Source organism: Somniosus microcephalus, chromosome 33 (genome assembly GCF_052327205.1).
Source record: "Somniosus microcephalus isolate GS21.2 chromosome 33, FLI_Smic_1.0, whole genome shotgun sequence".
In the NCBI taxonomy this organism is placed as follows: Eukaryota; Metazoa; Chordata; class Chondrichthyes; order Squaliformes; family Somniosidae; genus Somniosus; species Somniosus microcephalus.
This window is the reverse complement of record NC_141019.1, coordinates 34,414,323-34,433,380: the sequence shown is the minus strand read 5'-3', so window position 1 is coordinate 34,433,380 and position 19,058 is coordinate 34,414,323. Positions and strand designations below refer to the sequence as shown.

Here is a 19,058-nt window from a genome sequence, read left to right as displayed (position 1 = left end):
ATATCTGCGCTCCTCTAATTCTGCCCTCTTGAGGATCCCTGATTATAATCGCTCCACCATTGGTGGCCGTGCCTTCTGTTGCCTGGGCCCTAAGCTCTGGAATTCCCTGCCTAAACCTCTCCGCCTCGCTGCCTCTCTTTCCTCCTTTAAGACGCTCCTTAAAACCTCCCTCTTTGACCAAGCCTGCCCTAATTTCTGCTTACAGGAAACTTTCGGTTTACCAACACCTAAATAACCGGAAATGTCGGTTAACCGGCAAAATTCAGGAGTCGGTTCAGGTAAGTTTTATTACTTGCCTTCCTCCATGTGTTGCCGTGCAAGGGTGTGGCTGCAGCTGTTGCTAAGCTACAGAGACGCTTGCAACTTGTGGCCATTGTTCTGAACCTGTTGCTAAGCAACAGGGTTTGTTGCTTTATACGGAGCTCTCAGCTCCGTATCTTTTACCATAGCTTTCGGTGATCCGGAATTTTTGATGAACCGGCTCGGTGTCAAATTTTTTGTCTTCTAATGCTGTTGTGCAGCGCCGTGGGACGTTTTACTACGTTAAAGGCGCTATATAAATACAAGTTGTTGTTGTTCTGGACTTCCCCCACCCCCCCCCCCCCAGAGGAAATAGTTTCTCTCCACTCTAGCGAATCCTTTAATCATCTTGTACACCTCGATTAGATCACCCCTTAATCTTCTGTACTCGAGGGAATACAAGCCCAGTCTGTGCAACCTGTCCTCGCAAGTTAATCCATTTAGCCCCCGGGGTATGATTCTGGTGAATCTGCACTGCCCCCCCCCCTCCCCTCCCCTCCTCCAAAGCTGGTATATCCAATTCAATTTTATTTGTCATATATGCAGCAGACGTGTGTACTGCACAATGAAATATTGATTTTTACAAGTCCTCCCAACATTGGAATAAATATGGCATAACAATGATAAAATACTAATAGAAATACAGTAATAATAAATAAAACAACAGTAATAAATAATAATAAATGATTCGTTCATGAGTCTTATGGCCTGGGGGTAGAAGCTGTTTCGAAACCTGCTGGTACGAGACCGTATGCTTCGGTATCTCTTACCGGACGGGAGCAGGGCGAAGAGGTTGTGGCTGGGGTGGCTCGCGTCTTTGATGATTCTAAGGGCCTTCCCCCCGGGACCTCTCGGGGTAGGTATCCTGCACAGCAGGTAGTTTAATTCCTATAGTGTGTTGTACAGCTTTCACCACCGTCTGTAGAGCCTTGCGGTCTGTGGCGGTGCAGTTGCCATACCAGGTAGTGATGCAGCCGGACAGGATACCCTCGATGGTGCACCGGTAGAAGTTGGTGAAAATCTGGGAGGCCATTCCAAATTTCTTCAGTCTGCTGAGGAAGAACAGGCGTTGGCATGCCTTCTTGGTTACGACGTCGATGTGATGGGACCACGTTAAGTCCTCCGTAATGAATACACCCAGGAATTTGGAGCTGCTGACCCTCTCCACCTCAGCCCCTTCGATGTAGATTGGGGTGTGTCCCTCCCCCTGCCGCTTCCTGTAGTCCACAATCATCTCCTTTGTTTTGCTGATGTTGAGGGAGAGGTTGTTGTACTTGCACCACTCTGCTAGGGCTCTTACCTCCTCCCTGTAGCCTGTCTCGTCGCCATCTGTGATCAGGCCTACATCCTTCCTGAGGCGCGCTAGTCTTGCCCAACGTCATGCTCCTGTGTTGTCGGGTGAACGTTATTCAAGTAGGGAAGCACACGGTGAATCCGCTGCACTGACTAATCGGCGGCTTGTGTTTTGCAGGTGTCGGGGAGGGTGGGCTGGGGCAACCAGCATGAACAGGATCCGGATCCACGTCTTGCCTTCCAACCGGGGCCGCCTGACCCCCATCCCCCGGCTCCAGGAGCCCCTGGCCTGCTCCTTCGCCCACCGCCCTTGCTCGCAGCCCCGCCTGGAGGGGCAGGAGTTCTGCCTCAAGCACATCCTCGAGGACAAGAACGCGCCGTTCAAACAGTGCAGCTACGTGTCGTCCAGAAACGGGCGGAGGTGCCCAGGAGCGGCCCCCAAGCCGGAGAAGAAGGACGGGTAGGTGTGGGGTGCAGCAGAGCGCTCTGTGGCTGGGATATGTCATTGTTCTCCCCCCCCCCCCCCCCCCCCTGCTTTTTGATGCAGGGGCGGGTACAGTACAGGCGGCTGGTGCATTGCCAGATGGGTCGTTGTTGAGTGTCCGAGCTTTAAAATAGTGTGGCGCGAGCGGGCTGTTCAACTGTGGTGTGCTGTGGTTTTCAGCCGGGGGTCAAGGGGGACAGCGATGGGGAGAGCAGGCAGTCCCTACCCCAGGAGCATCAAGGCTGATTGTACCCCCACACCTACCCAGACTGCTGGTTCAGCTGAATACATCGAAACATCGAAGATAGGAGCAGGAGTCGGCCATTCGGCCCCTCGAGCCTGCTCCGCCATTCAATGAGATCATGGCTGATCATCCAAATTCAGTACCCTGTCCCTGCTTTCTCCCCATATCCTTTGATCCCTTTAACCTTAAGAAATATATCCAACTCCTTCTTGAATATATTTAATGAATTTGCCTCAACTGCTTTCTGTGGTAGAGAATTCCACAGGTTCGCCACTCTCTGGGTGAAGAAATTCCTCCTCATCTCTGTCCTAAATGGCTTACCCCTTATCCTTAGACTGTGACCCCTGGTTCTGGACTCCCCCGCCATCGGGAACATCCTTCCTGCATCTAGTCTGTCTAGTCCTGTTAGAATTTTATAAGTTTTAATGAGATCCCCTCTCATTCTTCTAAACTCCAGCGACTTTAAGCCCAATCGACCCAATCTCTCCTCATACGTCATTCCTGCCATCCCAGGTATCAGACTGGTGAACCTTCGCTGCACTCCCTCCATGGCAAGAACATCCTTCCTCAGATAAGGCGACCAAAACTGCACACAATACTCAAGGTGTGGTCTCACCAAGGCCCTGTACAACTGCAGCAAGACATCCTTGCTCCTGTACTCGAACCCTCTCGCTATGAAGGCCAACATACCATTTGCCTTCTTAACCGCCTGCTGCACCTGCATGCTTACCTTCAGCAACTGGTGCACAAGGACACCCAGGTCTCGTTGCACTTCCCCTTCTCCCAATCTATTGCTGTTCAGATAATAATCTGCCGCCTTGTTTTTGCCACCAAAGTGGATAACCTTGCCGTCCCGGGTATCAGTCTGATTCAGTTAAGCCAGCGCGGGGCTGGGACCTGTGCACATGCCCCGCGACACACTGGATAAACTCCAGAGGTGTTCTTGGTTTTTTTTTTATATTGTTGGGGGGGGAAGAGGAGCGGCTACGCAGTTGGGGTTAAACAAAATGTGGCTGTGTGCATCTTTCCCTTGCAGGGGGGCGTTGTGCGCCGAACATGCTCGCAAGAACGCCCTGGCCGGCCGAGACCCGTCTAAGAAGGCCGGCGCGGGCCCCTCGCCCGAGATGCTGCTCGCCCAGCTCAGCGGCTACATGAAGAGCGACCTGGGTGCCCAGGGTCAGGAAAACAGTCGGAGCGAAGCCAGCAAGATCCTCGGTACGGGCTCCTGTCGCCTCGAGTCGTGGGGCCGCTGCCTTCGGGAATTTACTGACTCCCACCCACCCCATAACCCACCTTAAATATATTCACTGACCCAGCCTCCACGGCTCTCTGGGGCAGAGAATTCCACAGATTTACGACCCCCCGAGAGAAGAAATTCCTCCTCATCTCAGTTCTAAAACGGCGACCCTTTATTCTAAAACTGTGCCCCCGAGTTCTAGATTCCCCCACGAGGGGAAACACCCTCTCTGCATCTACCTTGTCGAGCCCCCTCAGTATATTTTATATGTTTCAATAAGATCCCCTCTCATTCTTCGAAACTCCAATGAGTAGAGGCCCAAATAACAACAGAGAATGCTGGAAAAACTCAGCAGGTCAGGCAGCATCCGTGGAGAGAGAAACAGAGTTAACGTTTCCGGTCGCTGACCCTTCGTCAGAACTGGAAAAGTAAACTTGCTCAACCTTTCTTCGTAAGACAACCCCCTCATCTCTGGAATTAACCGTGTGAATCGTCTCTGAACCTGCCTCCAATGCAAGGATATCCCTCCTTAAATAAGGAGACCAAAACTGTACGCAGTACTCCAGGTGTGGTCTCACCAATACCCTGTACAGTTGTAGCAAGACTTCCCTGCTTTTATACTCCAACTCCCTTGAAATAAAGGCCAACATGTGGGGGACCACTGCCTTCGGGAATGTACCTATCCCTTTTTTTTTTGACCTGACTGCTCTTCGAGTGCATTCGTTGGTCTTTGACCCTCTCTCCAACCCCCGCCACCCCACCCACCATGCGTTGTAACGTGACTCGTACAGCCCTTCCATTTATAATCCTGGGGGGGTCAGAACGTGAGTGTTGTTTGCATCCCGCTGAAGGAGGAAAAAGGGGGATTATCTACTGAAAATCGAGGCAGCCTTTGCAATAATATCTCTCTCGTCTCTCTCTTCTGCCCGCTTGCTTTCCGGCCTGGCCTTCCCTATTCCTGCTTGATACAACTCGTGGCTGCATATCGTGACACAGCTATTCACAGCCAGAATGTACATGATTGGATCAATCACCGCTGTCAGTGACTGGGATTGATTGTACGCACAGGATTTGTATTATGTCACGATCCTCCGCTCGTCTCATTTTGCTGGCGAAATAATCAGTTTGAACTAAGGCTGAGATCGATCGATTTTTGGACTCTAGGGGAATCAAGGGATATGGGGATGGGGCGGGAAAGTGGAGTCGAGGTTGAAGATCAGCCGCGATCTTATTGAATGGCGGAGCAGGCTTGAGGGGCCGTGTGGCCGACTCCAGCTCCTATGTCTCATGGTCTTGTGTTTTAAACGCCTCTGGCACAGATGACGACAGCTGGAGCGAGGGCGAGCCCGAGGCGGTTCTGCTGGACCAGGCGTGGAGGGGGGACCCCGATAGCGAGGCCGACAGCATCGACAGCGATCAGGAGGACCCCCTCAAGTGAGTGAGAACTGAGCTGCGGGTGGAAGCTCGCGAGACCACCCTACGCCCACTACCGCCGGTCTCTCCCTCTCCCCGGGCACGGCCGCGCTCCCCTCTCCTCCTCGGGCACCGCCGCTCTCTCCCCGGGGCACCGCTGCGCTCCCCTCTCGTCCCCGGGCACCGCCGCTCTCTTCCCTCTCCTCCCCGGGCACCGCCGCTCTCTCCCTCTCCTCCCCGGGGCACCGCCGCGCTCCCTTCTCCTCCCCGGGCACCGCCGCTCTCTCCCTCTCCTCCCCGGGCACCGCCGCTCTCTCCCTCTCCTCCCCGGGCACCGCCGCTCTCACCCTCTCCTCCCCGGGCACCGCCGCTCTCTCCCTCTCCTCCCCGGGGCACCGCCGCTCTCTCCCTCTCCTCCCCGGGGCACCGCCGCTCTCTCCCTCTCCTCCCCGGGGCACCGCCGCGCTCCCCTCTCCTCCCCGGGGCACCGCCGCTCTCTCCCTCTCCTCCCCCGGCACAGCCGCTCTCTCCCCGGGGCACCGCGTCGCTCCCCTCTCCTCCCTGGGGCACCGCCGCGCTCTCCCTCTCCTCCCCGGGCGCCGCCGCTCTCTCGCTCTGCTCCCTGAGCACGGCCGCGCACTCCCTCTCCTCCCCGGGCACCGCCGCGCTCCCCTCTTCCCCGGGCACCGCCGCTCTCTCCCTCTCCCCGGGCACGGCCGCTCTCTCCCTCTCCTCCCCGGGCACCGCCGCTCTCTCCCTCTCCCCGGGCACCGCCGCTCTCTCCCTCTCCCCGGGCACCGCCGCTCTCTCCCTCTCCCCGGGCACCGCCGCTCTCTCTCTCCCTCCCCGGGCACGGCCGCTCTCTCCCTCTCCCCGGGGCACCGCCGCTCTCTCTCCCTCTCCCCGGGCACCGCCGCTCTCTCCCTCTCCTCCCCGGGCACGGCCGCTCTCTCCATCTCCCCGGGCACCGCCGCTCTCTCCCTCTCCCCGGGCACCGCCGCTCTCTCCATCTCCCCGGGCACCGCCGCTCTCTCCCTCTCCCCGGGCACCGCCGCTCTCTCTCCCTCCCCGGGCACGGCCGCTCTCTCCCTCTCCTCCCCGGGCACGGCCGCTCTCTCCCTCTCCCCGGGCACCGCCGCTCTCTCCATCTCCCCGGGCACCGCCGCTCTCTCCCTCTCCCCGGGCACCGCCGCTCTCTGCCTCTCCCCGGGCACCGCCGCTCTCGCCCTCTCCCCGGGCACCGCCGCTCTCTCCCTCTCCCCGGGCACCGCCGCGCTCCCCTCTCCCCGGGCACCGCCGCTCTCTCCCTCTCCTCCCCGGGCACGGCCGCTCTCTCCATCTCCCCGGGCACGGCCGCTCTCTCCCTCTCCCCGGGCACGGCCGCTCTCTCCATCTCCCCGGGCACCGCCGCTCTCTCCCTCTCCCCGGGCACCGCCGCTCTCTCCCTCTCCCCGGGCACCGCCGCTCTCTCCCTCTCCTCCCCGGGCACCGCCGCTCTCTCCCTCTCCCCGGGCACCGCCGCTCTCTCCCTCTCCTCCCCGGGGCACCGCCGCGCTCCCCTCTCCTCCCCGGGGCACCGCCGCTCTCTCCCTCTCCTCCCCCGGCACAGCCGCTCTCTCCCCGGGGCACCGCGTCGCTCCCCTCTCCTCCCTGGGGCACCGCCGCGCTCTCCCTCTCCTCCCCGGGCGCCGCCGCTCTCTCGCTCTGCTCCCTGAGCACGGCCGCGCACTCCCTCTCCTCCCCGGGCACCGCCGCGCTCCCCTCTTCCCCGGGCACCGCCGCTCTCTCCCTCTCCCCGGGCACGGCCGCTCTCTCCCTCTCCTCCCCGGGCACCGCCGCTCTCTCCCTCTCCCCGGGCACCGCCGCTCTCTCCCTCTCCCCGGGCACCGCCGCTCTCTCCCTCTCCCCGGGCACCGCCGCTCTCTCTCCCTCCCCGGGCACGGCCGCTCTCTCCCTCTCCCCGGGGCACCGCCGCTCTCTCTCCCTCCCCGGGCACGGCCGCTCTCTCCCTCTCCCCGGGCACCGCCGCGCACCCCTCTCCCCGGGCACCGCCGCTCTCTCCCTCTCCTCCCCGGGCACGGCCGCTCTCTCCATCTCCCCGGGCACCGCCGCTCTCTCCCTCTCCCCGGGCACCGCCGCTCTCTCCCTCTCCCCGGGCACCGCCGCTCTCTCCATCTCCCCGGGCACCGCCGCTCTCTCCCTCTCCCCGGGCACCGCCGCTCTCTCCCTCTCCCCGGGCACCGCCGCTCTCTCCCTCTCCCCGGGCACCGCCGCTCTCTCCCTCTCCCCGGGCACCGCCGCGCTCCCCTCTCCCCGGGCACCGCCGCTCTCTCCCTCTCCTCCCCGGGCACGGCCGCTCTCTCCCTCTCCCCGGGCACCGCCGCTCTCTCCCTCTCCCCGGGCACCGCCGCTCTCTCCATCTCCCCGGGCACCGCCGCTCTCTCCCTCTCCCCGGGCACCGCCGCTCTCTCCCTCTCCCCGGGCACCGCCGCTCTCTCCCTCTCCTCCCCGGGCACCGCCGCTCTCTCCCTCTCCCCGGGCACCGCCGCTCTCTCCCTCTCCCCGGGCACCGCCGCTCTCTCCCTCTCCCCGGGCACCGCCGCTCTCTCCCTCTCCCCGGGCACCGCCGCTCTCTCCCTCTCCCCGGGCACCGCCGCTCTCTCCCTCTCCCCGGGCACCGCCGCTCTCTCCCTCTCCCCGGGCACCGCCGCTCTCTCCCTCTCCCCGGGCACCGCCGCTCTCTCCCTCTCCTCCCCGGGCACCGCCGCTCTCTCCCTCTCCCCGGGCACCGCCGCTCTCCCTCTCCTCCCCGGGCATCGCCGCTCTCTCCCTCTCCCCGGGCACCGCCGCTCTCTCCCTCTCCCCGGGGCACCGCCGCTCTCTCCCTCTCCCCGGGCACCGCCGCTCTCTCCCTCTCCCCGGGGCACCGCCGCTCTCTCCCTCTCCCCGGGCACCGCCGCTCTCTCCCTCTCCTCCCCGGGCACCGCCGCTCTCTCCCTCTCCCCGGGCACCGCTGCTCTCTCCCTCTCCCCGGGCACCGCCGCTCTCTCCCTCTCCCCGGGCACCGCCGCTCTCTCCCTCTCCCCGGGCACCGCCGCTCTCTCCCTCTCCTCCCCGGGCACCGCCGCTCTCTCCCTCTCCTCCCCGGGCACCGCCGCTCTCTTCCCCCCTCTCCCCGGGCACCGCCGCTCTCTCCCTCTCCCCGGGCACCGCCGCGCTCCCCTCTCCTCCCCGGGCACCGCCGCTCTCTCCCTCTCCCCAGGCACCGCCGCTCTATCCCTCCTCCCCGGACTGCCCTGAAGCACTTTGCGGCCGAGGGATTGCCTTTGTATTGCGGTCGCTTCGCGGCTCTTGCTCCCGGGGAATTGACCCCCTCTCTCTTTTCCCTGTGGCGTCGAGCAGGCACGCGGGAGTGTACACCGCGGAGGAGGTGGCGCTGGTCATGCGGGAGAAGCTGATCCGCCTGCAGTCGCTGTACATCGACCAGTTCAAGCGGCTGCAGCACCTGCTGAGGGAGAAGAAACGTCGTTACCTGCACACTTGCAAGCTGGAGCGCGAGAGCATCGGTGAGGCGCAGACCGTAATACGCAGGTGGGATATGCGCGGCCTGAGGCGGTACGGAGGAAGCATTGACCTCCCCCTTCAACGGGGAATAACGAATCGAGCGTACGGGTTCCTGGGCTTTATAAAGAGAGGCACAGAGTACAAAAACCAGGACGTTATGCTGCACCAACTTACATTTATACAGCGCCTTTAGAATCATCATAGAATAGTACAGAATAGAAGGAGGCCACTCCCTTGTGCCGGGCACTCCCTCCCCCACTCTTTCCCCATATCCCTGCAATTTTTTCTCCTTCAGGTATTTATCTGAATCCCTTTTGAAGGCTACTATTGAATCTGTATGTACCACCCTATCAGGCGGTGCATTCCAGATCCTAACCACTCGCTGTGTGAAAAAGTTTTTCCTCATCTTCCCCCTCTGGTTCTTTTGCCAATCACCTTAAATCTGTGTCCTCTGGTTACCGACCCTTCAGCCAGTAGAAACAGTTTCTCTTTCAATCTGGTATTCGCTGCTCACTATGCGGTCTCCTCTACATTGGGGAGACCAAACGCAGATTGGGTGACCGCTTTGTGGAACACCTCCGTTCAGTCCGTAAGGGTGACCCCGAGCTTCCGGTCGCCTGTTGATGCGCTATCAATTACTCAAAAGACTGAGGTTAAGCGAGTAACTAACAGGCTTTTATTAACAAGAGAATGAAGGTGTGCCTCGAGTGGTCGACCAGTCCAGAATACAGAGGGACTGTGGAGCAGTCACCTTTATACCTGGACTCGTGGGAGGAGTCAGCCGAGGCATGTACAGACATGTACACAGTGGAATACAAACAGTGGTTTACCACATTCACCCCTTGTTTAAAAATGAGTCCGGCGGGGTGAAGTGTATTAAAAGTTAGTGTATTGGAGTCTCTCCGGAGGTCTTGTCTGCCGCTGTGATCAGCGTGGCGACGGCAGGGGTAGTGAAGCTTCCGGCGTCGAGTCCCGCGTAGGCTGGGGCACTGGTGTGTAGTCCTTGTGGGTGTCGAGCGTGTCGCGGGGCCCAGGCTGGGGTTGGATATTGGATCGTGGGGGGGGGTGGTAGTGGGTTACTGGGGCCCCCGAGGGTGCGAGGTCTCGTATGGAGACTGTGTCCTCCCGCCCGTCCGGGTACGCAATGTAAGCATACTGGGGGTTGGCGTGGAGGAGGTCGACCCTCTCGACCAGGGGGTCCATTTTATGGGTCCTCACGTGTCTTCTCAGTAGGACCGGCCCTGGGGACGTCAGCCATGGCGGTAGCAATGTCCCCGATGTGGACTTCCTTGGGAAGACAAACATTTTCTCATGAGGGGTGGCGTTAGTGGCAGTGCAGAGCAGTGACCGAATAGAGTGGAGCGCATCGGGGAGCACATCCTGCCAGCAGGAGGTCGGAAGGCCCCTAGACTTTAAGGCTAGCAGGGCGGCTTTCCAAACTGTCGCATTCTCTCTTTCCACCTGTCCGTTCCCCCGGGGGTTGTAACTGGTGGTCCTGCTTGTGGCAATACCCCTAGCGAGCAGGCACTGGCGGAGTTCGTCGCTCATAAACGATGAGCCCCGGTCGCTATGGATATAGCTGGGGAAACCGAACAGGGTGAAGAGGTCGTTCAGACATTTAATGACCGTGGCACTGGTCATGTCCGGGCAGGGGATGGCGAACGGGAAACGGGAGTACTCATCAATAATGTTGAGGAAGTACACATTGCGGTCGGAGGAGGGGAGAGGCCCTTTAAAATCAACGTTCAGGCGCTCGAAGGGGCGAGTGGCTTTTATCAGGTGAGCCCTGTCTGGTCTATAAAAGTGCGGTTTGCACTCAGCGCAGACTTGGCAGTTCCTGCTCATGGTCCTGACCTCCTCAATGGAGTAAGGCAGGTTGCGGGCCTTGATGAAGTGGAAGAACCTGGTGACCCCCGGGTGGCAGAGGTCATTGTGGAGGGCCCGCAGTCTATCGATCTGCGTGCTGGCGCAGGTGCCACGCGATAGAGCATCCGGGGGTTCATTGAGCTTCCCGGGCCGGTACAAGATCTCGTAATTGTAGGTGGAAAGTTCGATTCTCCACCTCAAGATCTTGTCGTTTTTGATTTTGCCCCTCTGCTTGTTGTTAAACATAAAAGCAACTGAACGCTGGTCAGTGAGCAGGGTAAATCGTTTTCCGGCCAGGTAGTGCCTCCAATGACGCACAGCCTCCACAATAGCCTGAGCCTCCTTCTCAACAGCGGAGCGTCTGGTCTCCGGGCCCTGGAGGGTTCGTGAAAAGAAGGCCACGGGTCTCCCCGCCTGATTAAGGGTAGCGGCCAGGGCAAAGTCGGACGTGTCGCTTTCCACCTGGAAGGGGATGGATTCGTCCACTGCGTGCATGGTGGCTTTGGCAATGTCTTCCTTGATACGGTGGAAGGCTAAGCGGGCCTCTGCCGTCAAGGGAAAAGAGGTGGACTTGATCAGCGGACGGGCCTTGTCCGCATAGTAGGGGACCCACTGGGTGTAATAGGAGAAAAACCCTAGGCACCTCTTCAGGGCCTTGAGGCAGTGGGAGTTCCATAAGGGGACACATCCGGTCGGGGTCGGGACCGATGACTCCGTGTTCCACAACACAGCCAAGGATGGCGAGGCAGGTTGTGCGGAATATGCACTTCTCCTTGTTATACGTCAGGTTCAGGAGTTGGGCGGTGCAGAGGAATTTTTCGAGGTTTGCGTCATGGTCCTGCAAGTCATGGCCGCAGATGGTCACATTGTCCAGATATGGGAAAGTGGCCTGCAACGCATTTTGATCGACCATCCGGCCCATCTCCCTTTGGAAGACGGAGACCCCGTTGGTGACGCCAAAGGGAACCCTAAGGAAGTGATAGAGGCGGCCGTTTGCCTCAAAGGCAGTATACTGGCGGTCCTCAGGGCGGATAGGGAGCTGGTGGTACGCTGATTTCAGGTCAATGGTCGAGAAGACGTGGTACTGCGCGATCTGGTTGACCATATCAGCTATGCGGGGGAGTGGGTAAGCGTCCAGCAGGGTGTAGCGATTTATTGTCTGGCTGTAGTCGATGACCAGGTGCTGCTTCTCGCCGGTCTTAACGACCACAACCTGGGCTCGCCAGGGGCTGGTGCTGCCCTCAATAATCCCTTCCTTCAGGAGCCGCTCCACTTCGGTTTTAATGAAAACCCTGTCCCCGGCACTGTATCGCCTGCTCTTTGTGGCGATGGGCTTACAGTCGGGGGTGAGGTTAGCAAACAGTGGGGGGGGGGTGACTCTGAGTGTGGAGAGGTTGCACCTGGTGCGCGGCGGGCAATGTGGAAGCTGCTGGCTGCGGACTGTGAGTGGGGGGAGGGGTCCACCGTACGCCACCGTAACACTTTTAAGGTGGCACTGAAAATCTAACCCCAGTAGAACGGCAGCGCAGAGGTGGGGCAGGACCAGAAGTTTAAAATTATCGTACACAGTCCCGTCTACTAAGAGTGTCACCATGCAGTAGCCGCCAATGTCCGCCGACTAGGACTCGGAGGCCATAGAAATCCGCTGGTGCGCAGGCAGGACTGGGAGAGAGCAACGCCGCACCGTGTCGGGGTGGATGAAGCTCTCTGTGCTCCCAGAGTCAAAAAGGCAGATTGTTTCGTGACCATTTACCTTAATGTCCATTGTGGACCGGGCCAGTTGGTGCGGTCTCGCTTGGTCCAGCGTAACGGAGGCCAGCGTAGGGATCGGTGTGTCGCTGCGGGTATCAGATGAGGCGGTGTTGGGGGCCTGCTGCGTCCCGGCTGGCGTCCAAGATGGCGGCGTCCATGATCCCCATGTGGCTGGAGGCGTCCAAAATGGCTGCTGTTCCGGTGGTTCGCACATGGCTGGGGAGGCCCAAGATGACGGCCCACACGCGGCGCTGCTGGGGTTCGGGGTGGCTTTGGCCCTGCAGACGCTGGCGTAGTGTCCCTTCTTCCCGCAGCCCGAGCAGATCGCATTTTTCGCCGGGCAGCGCGCTCTGGGGTGTTTGGCCTGGCCACAGAAGTAGCATTTCTGGCCTTGGGACACTGCTGCGGTAGTTGGGCCGTTGCTGGGATGTGGCTGGGGTGGCACGGCGCTATGAGACGGTCCTACCGTGTCCCAGGCTGTCGTTCCCCGCGGCGTCCACGGTGCAGAGGAGTAGGCATCCGTGCCCCGGTAGGCTGCGTCCAATGATAGTGCGAGTTCAGAGGCCTTGTTGAGGTCGAGGTCACTCTGCTCCAACAGTCGCTGTCGGGTGTAATTGGACCTGTGGCCCGCTACAAAAGCGTCCCGGATAAGTTCCTCTGTGTACACGGCGGCCTTTACATCCTTACAACCACAGGCCCGGCCAAGCACAGACAGTGCCTGAAGGTATTCCTCGGTCGATTCCCCAGGTTGTTGTTTACGACTCCCCAGGAGGTGCCTGGCGTACAACTGGTTCACTTTGGAGGTCAGGACATCCAGTTTGTCCTCATCCGATTTGACCGTTGCAGCGGAGGCGATCAGGAATTTTTCAAAGCACCTAAGCCTGTGAGCAAACTTGGTGGATGCGTCCGCCTCCCGATGGTCTAAGTCCAGGCATGCTGGTGTGAGGATCTTCTCCATTATAAAAATCTTGTTAATAAAATTGATGCGCTATCAATTACTCAAAAGACTGAGGTTAAGCGAGTAACTAACAGGCTTTTATTAACAAGAGAATGAAGGTGTGCCTCGAGTGGTCGACCGGTCCAGAATACAGAGGGACTGTGGAGCAGTCACCTTTATACCTGGACTCGTGGGAGGAGTCAGCCGAGACATGTACAGACATGTACACAGTGGAATACAAACAGTGGTTTACCACACCTGTCATTTTAATTCACCGCTCCATTCCCACTCGGACCTCACCGTCCGCGGCCTCTTGCATTGTTCCACGGAAGCTCAACGTAAACTCGAGGAACAGCACCTCATCTTCCAATTAGGCACTTTACAGCCTTCCGGACTCAATATCGAGTTCAACAATTTCAGATCATAACCTCGGCCCCTATTTCATTTTTTCTTGTAATTATTCCACTCCTTTCCGCCCCCCCCCCCCTTTCCTTTTGTTTCTCTCTCACACCTGGCAGCTATCTCTTGCCCTGCCAGTACACTTTACACCCAATCTCAGCCTATTACCATCTCGTCTAGCTTCTAATACCTTTTATTGTCTCTTCTACTACTTTTGTTTCTTTTATTCTTTTGTCCGATCGCAGCCCTGCCTTCGATCCATCGTTTCTTTCCATTTTGAAGAAGGGTTCGACCCGAAACGTCAACTCAAATTTCTCCACGGATGTTGCCTGACCTGCTGAGTTTTTCCAGCATTTTCTGTTGTTATTTCTTTATTTACTCTGTCTAAACCCTTCCATGTTTTTGAACGCCTCTGTCAAATCTCCTCTTAACCTTCTCTGCTCCAAGGAGAACAATCCCAGCTTCTCCAGTCTCTCCACGTAACTGAAGTCCCTCATCCCCTGGGACCATTCTGGTCAATCTCCCCCTTAACCTTCTCTGCTCTAAGGAGAACAACCCCAGCTTCTCCAGTCTCTCCACGTCACTGAAGTCCCTCATCCCCTGGTACCATTCTGGTCAATCTCCCCTGAACATTCTCTGCTCGAAGGAGAACAATCCCAGCTTCTCCAGTCTCTCCGTGTAACTGAAGTCCCTCATCCACTGGTACCATTCTGGTCAATCTCCCCCTTAACCTTCTCTGCTCTAAGGAGAACAGCCCCAGTGATGGGCCTTCAATAACCACAAAACTAGAAGTTATAGACTTAAACAAGTTGGCTTTTAATCACTAAGATCAGAGCTAACATCTCAACACGCCGACTGGTTCACAGGAATGAGTCATACAGATCCTGGGATCTTTATGTAAGAGAAGTCAGGGGCGGAGCCAAGAGCCAAGACCTGGAACCTCCCAGGTTAGTCGGGAAAGAGGAAGTGAAACTATACACAGTGGGGGAGGGTAATATACCTGAGTGCAAAATGAATACAGGATCAAGACAAACAGATTTCATTACATTCACCCCTTCTATAGATTTAGTCCATCGGGGTGATGTTTCTTAAAAGTTGGTATAAGTGAGTCTGTCAGGAGGTTTTGCAGTTCTCAGTGATTGGCGCAAAGCCAGTTGGGGTGCCTCTAGGGGAGTGGATTCTGGTTCCTCCGCTGTCCGGGCCTCCGCAGTGTCTTCCAGGTTATCTGCAGTGTCCTCCAGGTTAAAGTTGGGTATTGATACCTCTGGGCGTCCTGTCTCTTTGTAGTGTAGGTCTTCATCGGGTAGTCTCCCATCGTTCTCTCCGCTCCCCGAGGGAGCGAGGTCTTTTATGGAAACAGTGTCCTCTCGCCCGTCAGAGTATTCGATATAGGCGTACTGAGGGTTTGCATGGAGGAGCTGTACCTTTTCCACAAGGGGGTCCGTTTTATGGCCTCTCACGTGCTTCCACAATAGTACTGTCCCCGGAGACGTCAGCCACGCGGGTAGAGATATGCCCGAGGTGGATTTCCAGGGGAAAACGAACATCTTTTCTGAGGGGTAGCGTTAGTGGCTGTACATAACAGAGACCTTATGGAGTGGAGCACGTCTGGGAGGACTTCCTGCCAGCGGGAGGTCGGAAGGCCTTTTGACTTTAAGGCTAACGTGACAGCCTTCCAAACAGTAGCATTCTCCCTTTCCACTTGCCCATTACCCCGGGGGTTGTAGCTAGTGGTTCTGCTAGTGGCTATCCCCTTCGAGAGCAAGAACTGGCGCAGCTCGTCACTCATGAATGACGTCCCCCTATCGCTATGTATGTAGTTCGGCATGCCAAACATGCAGAATAGATTACAGAGACACTTGATGACCGTGGCACTGGTCATGTCTGGGCAGGGAATGGCGAAGGGGAAGCGGGAATATTCATCAATGATATTGAGGAAGTATACGTTACGGTCGGCAGAGGGAAGGGGTCCCTTGAAGTCCAGACTTAGGCGCTCGAATGGCCGTGTGGCTTTGATAAGGTGTGCACGGTCAGGCCTGTAGAAACGAGGCTTGCATTCCGCACAGATGCGGCAGGCTCTGGTCATTGCCCTGACCTCCTCGATGGAGTGGGGCAGATTGCGGGACTTTATAAAATGGTATAGTCGGGTGACCCCTGGGTGACAGAGGTCGTTGTGGAGACCCTGTAATTTGTCCGTATGAATGCTGGCACACATTCCCCGCGATAGGGCGTCTGGGGGTTCATTAAGGGCTCCCGGCCTGTACATAATATCATAGTCGAACGTGGATAGTTCGATCCTCCACCTGAGTATTTTGTCATTCTTGATTTTCCCCCTTTGTTTGTTATTAAACATGAAAGCCACCGACCGCTGGTCGGTGAGCAGGGTGAAACGTTTGCCGGCTAGGTAGTGTCTCCAGTGCCGCACTGCCTCCACTATAGAAGTGCCTGATTTCAGGTCCCTGAAGGGTTCGGGAGAAGAAGGCCACAGGTCTCCCAGCCTGATTGAGGGTCGCAGCTAAGGCAAAGTCTGACGCATCGCTTTCGACTTGAAAGGGAATGCATCCACTGCACACACTGCAGCCCTTTCAATGCCCTGTTTAATACTGGTGAAAGCCTCCCGAGCTTCAGCTGATAGTGGGAAGGACGTCGATTTAATGAGGGGTCGGGCCTTATCAGAGTAATTGGGCACCCATTGGGCATAATACGAAAAAAATCCCAGGCACCTTTTTAAAGCTTTGGGATTGTGTGGCAGGGGCAGTTCCTTTAGGGGGCGTAATCGGTCAGGGTCCGGTCCAATTACCCCATCTTCCACCACACAGCTGAGGATACAGAGACGTGTTGTATTGAGGACACATTTGTCTTCGTTGTAGGTTAGATTCAGCTTTAGGGCAGTTTAAAAAAATCTCGCAAGATTTAGATCGTGGCCTTGCTGGTTGTGCCCGCAGATAGTGACATTGTCCAGATAGGGGTAGGTAGCTTGTAGTTTATTCTCGTCAACCATGCGGTCCATCTCACGTTGGAAGACCGAGACCCCATTTGTTACCCCGAAGGGCACTCTGAGAAAATGGTAGAGGCGCCCGTTCGCCTCGAAGGTGGTGTATGGGCGGTCCTCCGTTCTAATGGGGAGCTGGTGATACGCGGATTTGAGGTCGATAGTCGAGAAGACTCGGTATTGCGTGATCTGGTTGACCATTTCTGATATGCGGGGTAAAGGGGTAGGCGTCCAGCTGGGTATAAATATTAACAGTCTGGCTGTAGTCAATTACCATCCGTTTCTTTTCGCTATTTTTAACTATGACTACTTGGGCACGCCACGGGCTGGTACTGCATTCAATAATGCCTTCCCGCAGGAGTCTGTCCACTTCCGCCTTGATAAAGTGTCTGTCTTCCAGACTGTACCGTCTACTTTTGGTCGCTATGGGCCTACAGTTCGGAGCGAGATTAGCGAATAAAGAGGGCGGGCTGATTTTTAAGGTTGATAGGCCACAGACTGTGAGTGGCGGCTGGGACCCGCCATATGCTAGCGTGACACTTTCGTGGTGGCACTGGAAGTCCAGGCCCAAGATTACATTAACACAGAGTTCTGGCATCACGAGGAGTTTAAAATCCTTGTAGTCCGTGCCTTTTACAGTCAGTGTTACCACACAGTAGCCCAAAATGTCCGAAGTGTGGGGCTTAGCAGCCATAGCAATTCTGCTCCGTGTAGGGGTTACTGTTAATGAGTGCCGCCGTACCAGGCTAGGGTGGATAAAACTCTCGGTACTCCCACAGTCAATTAAACATTTAGTTAAATTCCCGTTTACCTGTATGTCCATCATGGATTTTGTCAACGGGTGTGGCCTGGATTGATCCACCGTGATCGAAGCCACTGTTGGGCCCTGGGCGGCCGTTGAGTCGGGAAAAGATGGCGGATCCCAAGATGGCGGCACGCACGAGGCGGTGACGGAGTTGGAAATCGGATTCCCCCTGCAGACTTTGCTAAAATGCCCCTTTTTCTTACATTTGAAGCATGTAGCGTCCTTCGCTGGGCATCGTTGTCTGGGGTGCTTGGCCTGGCCGCAGAAGTAGCATTTCGGGCCTCGAGACATTGCCGCTGTAGTAGGACTCCTGGGTGAACTGTGTGGGGACTCCGGCGGCGTAGAGCTGGTCTGAGACCTTGATGGGGAAGATGGCTGATTCCAAGATGGCGGCCACCTCGGCGCGCATGAGGCGGTGAGGGCCGCATGGCCGGAAGAATAAGAGTCAGAGTTTCTCTGGGCCACGTCCAGCGATTGCGCAGTGGCCACTGCCTTTTTTAAGTCCAGGACCACCTCCTCCAGCAGTCTCTGCCGGATATAATTCGATTTGAGGCCCGTGATGAAGGAATCGCGGACCAATTCGTCAGAGTACGCGTTGGCCGTCACGGCCTTGCAGTTACAGTCCCGGACCAGGTCCTTTAGGCCCTGTAAGAAATCGTCCATTGATTCCTCTGGTCGCTGCCTGCGTGTAGCCAGCAGATGTCTGGCGTACACTTCGTTTACCGGCCTCTGGTATTGGGCCTTCAGGATAGTGATGGCCTCCGTGTAAGAGGTGGCGTCCCGGATGAACGAATAAATCCGATGACTTACGCGAGTAGTCAGTAGACTCAGTTTATCTACCTCGCTAGCGGATGAGGCCCTCGCGAAGAGTTCGAAGCATTTGAGCCAGTGTCCAAATTGATTTGATGCTTCAGCCGAATGTGGATCCAAGTCCAGACGCTCTGGTTTTAGGAGGAGATCCATCCTAGTATTCTTTAGTGATTAAAATTGACGGGCCTTCAATAACCACAAAACTAGAAGTTATAGACTTAAACAAGTTGGCTTTTAATCACTAAGATCAGAGCTAACATCTCAACACGCCGACTGGTTCACAGGAATGAGTCATACAGATCCTGGGATCTTTATGTAAGAGAAGTCAGGGGCGGAGCCAAGAGCCAAGACCTGGAACCTCCCAGGTTAGTCGGGAAAGAGGAAGTGAAACTATACACAGTGGGGGAGGGTAATATACATGAGTGCAAAACGAATACAGGATCAAGACAAACAGATTTCATTACACCCAGCTTCTCCAGTCTCTCCACGTCACTAAAGTCCCTCATCCCCTGGTACCATTCTGGTCAATCTCCCCCTTAACCTTCTCTGCTCTAAGGAGAACAACCCCAGCTTCTCCAGTCTCGCCACATCACTGAAGTCCCTCATCCCCTGGTACCATTCTGGTCAATCTCCCCCTTAACCTTCTCTGCTCTAAGGAGAACAACCCCAGCTTCTCCAGTCTCTCCACGTCACTGAAGTCCCTCATCCTCTGGTACCATTCTGGTCAATCTCCCCCTTAACCTTCTCTGCTCTAAGGAGAACAATCCCAGCTTCTCCAGTCTCTCCACGTCACTGAAGTCCCTCATCCCCTGGTACCATTCTGGTCAATCTCCCCCTTAACCTTCTCTGCTCTAAGGAGAACAACCCCAGCTTCTCCAGTCTCTCCACATCACTGAAGTCCCTCATCCCCTGGTACCATTCTGGTCAATCTCCCCCTTAACCTTCTCTGCTCTAAGGAGAAC

The 19,058-nt window shown here is 57.0% G+C and overlaps 1 protein-coding gene across 2 annotated transcripts in view; it reads left to right on the top strand.

Annotated features, from left to right (window-relative positions):
* Window positions 1-226: 226 nt before the first annotated feature.
* kansl2 (KAT8 regulatory NSL complex subunit 2) overlaps window positions 227-19,058 on the top strand; it is a 40,955-nt gene continuing 22,123 nt past the window's right edge. The window contains exons 1-5 of one of the 2 annotated variants that reach the window (XM_085973022.1): window positions 227-278; window positions 1,772-2,053; window positions 3,358-3,536; window positions 4,878-4,992; window positions 8,374-8,537. In XM_085973022.1, the coding sequence (XP_085829148.1) occupies window positions 1,803-2,053; window positions 3,358-3,536; window positions 4,878-4,992; window positions 8,374-8,537 (709 nt within the window). In that variant the 5' untranslated portion in view covers window positions 227-278; window positions 1,772-1,802. The remainder of the gene's footprint in view (window positions 279-1,771; window positions 2,054-3,357; window positions 3,537-4,877; window positions 4,993-8,373; window positions 8,538-19,058) is intronic. The other variant, XM_085973021.1, reaches the window with a different exon arrangement.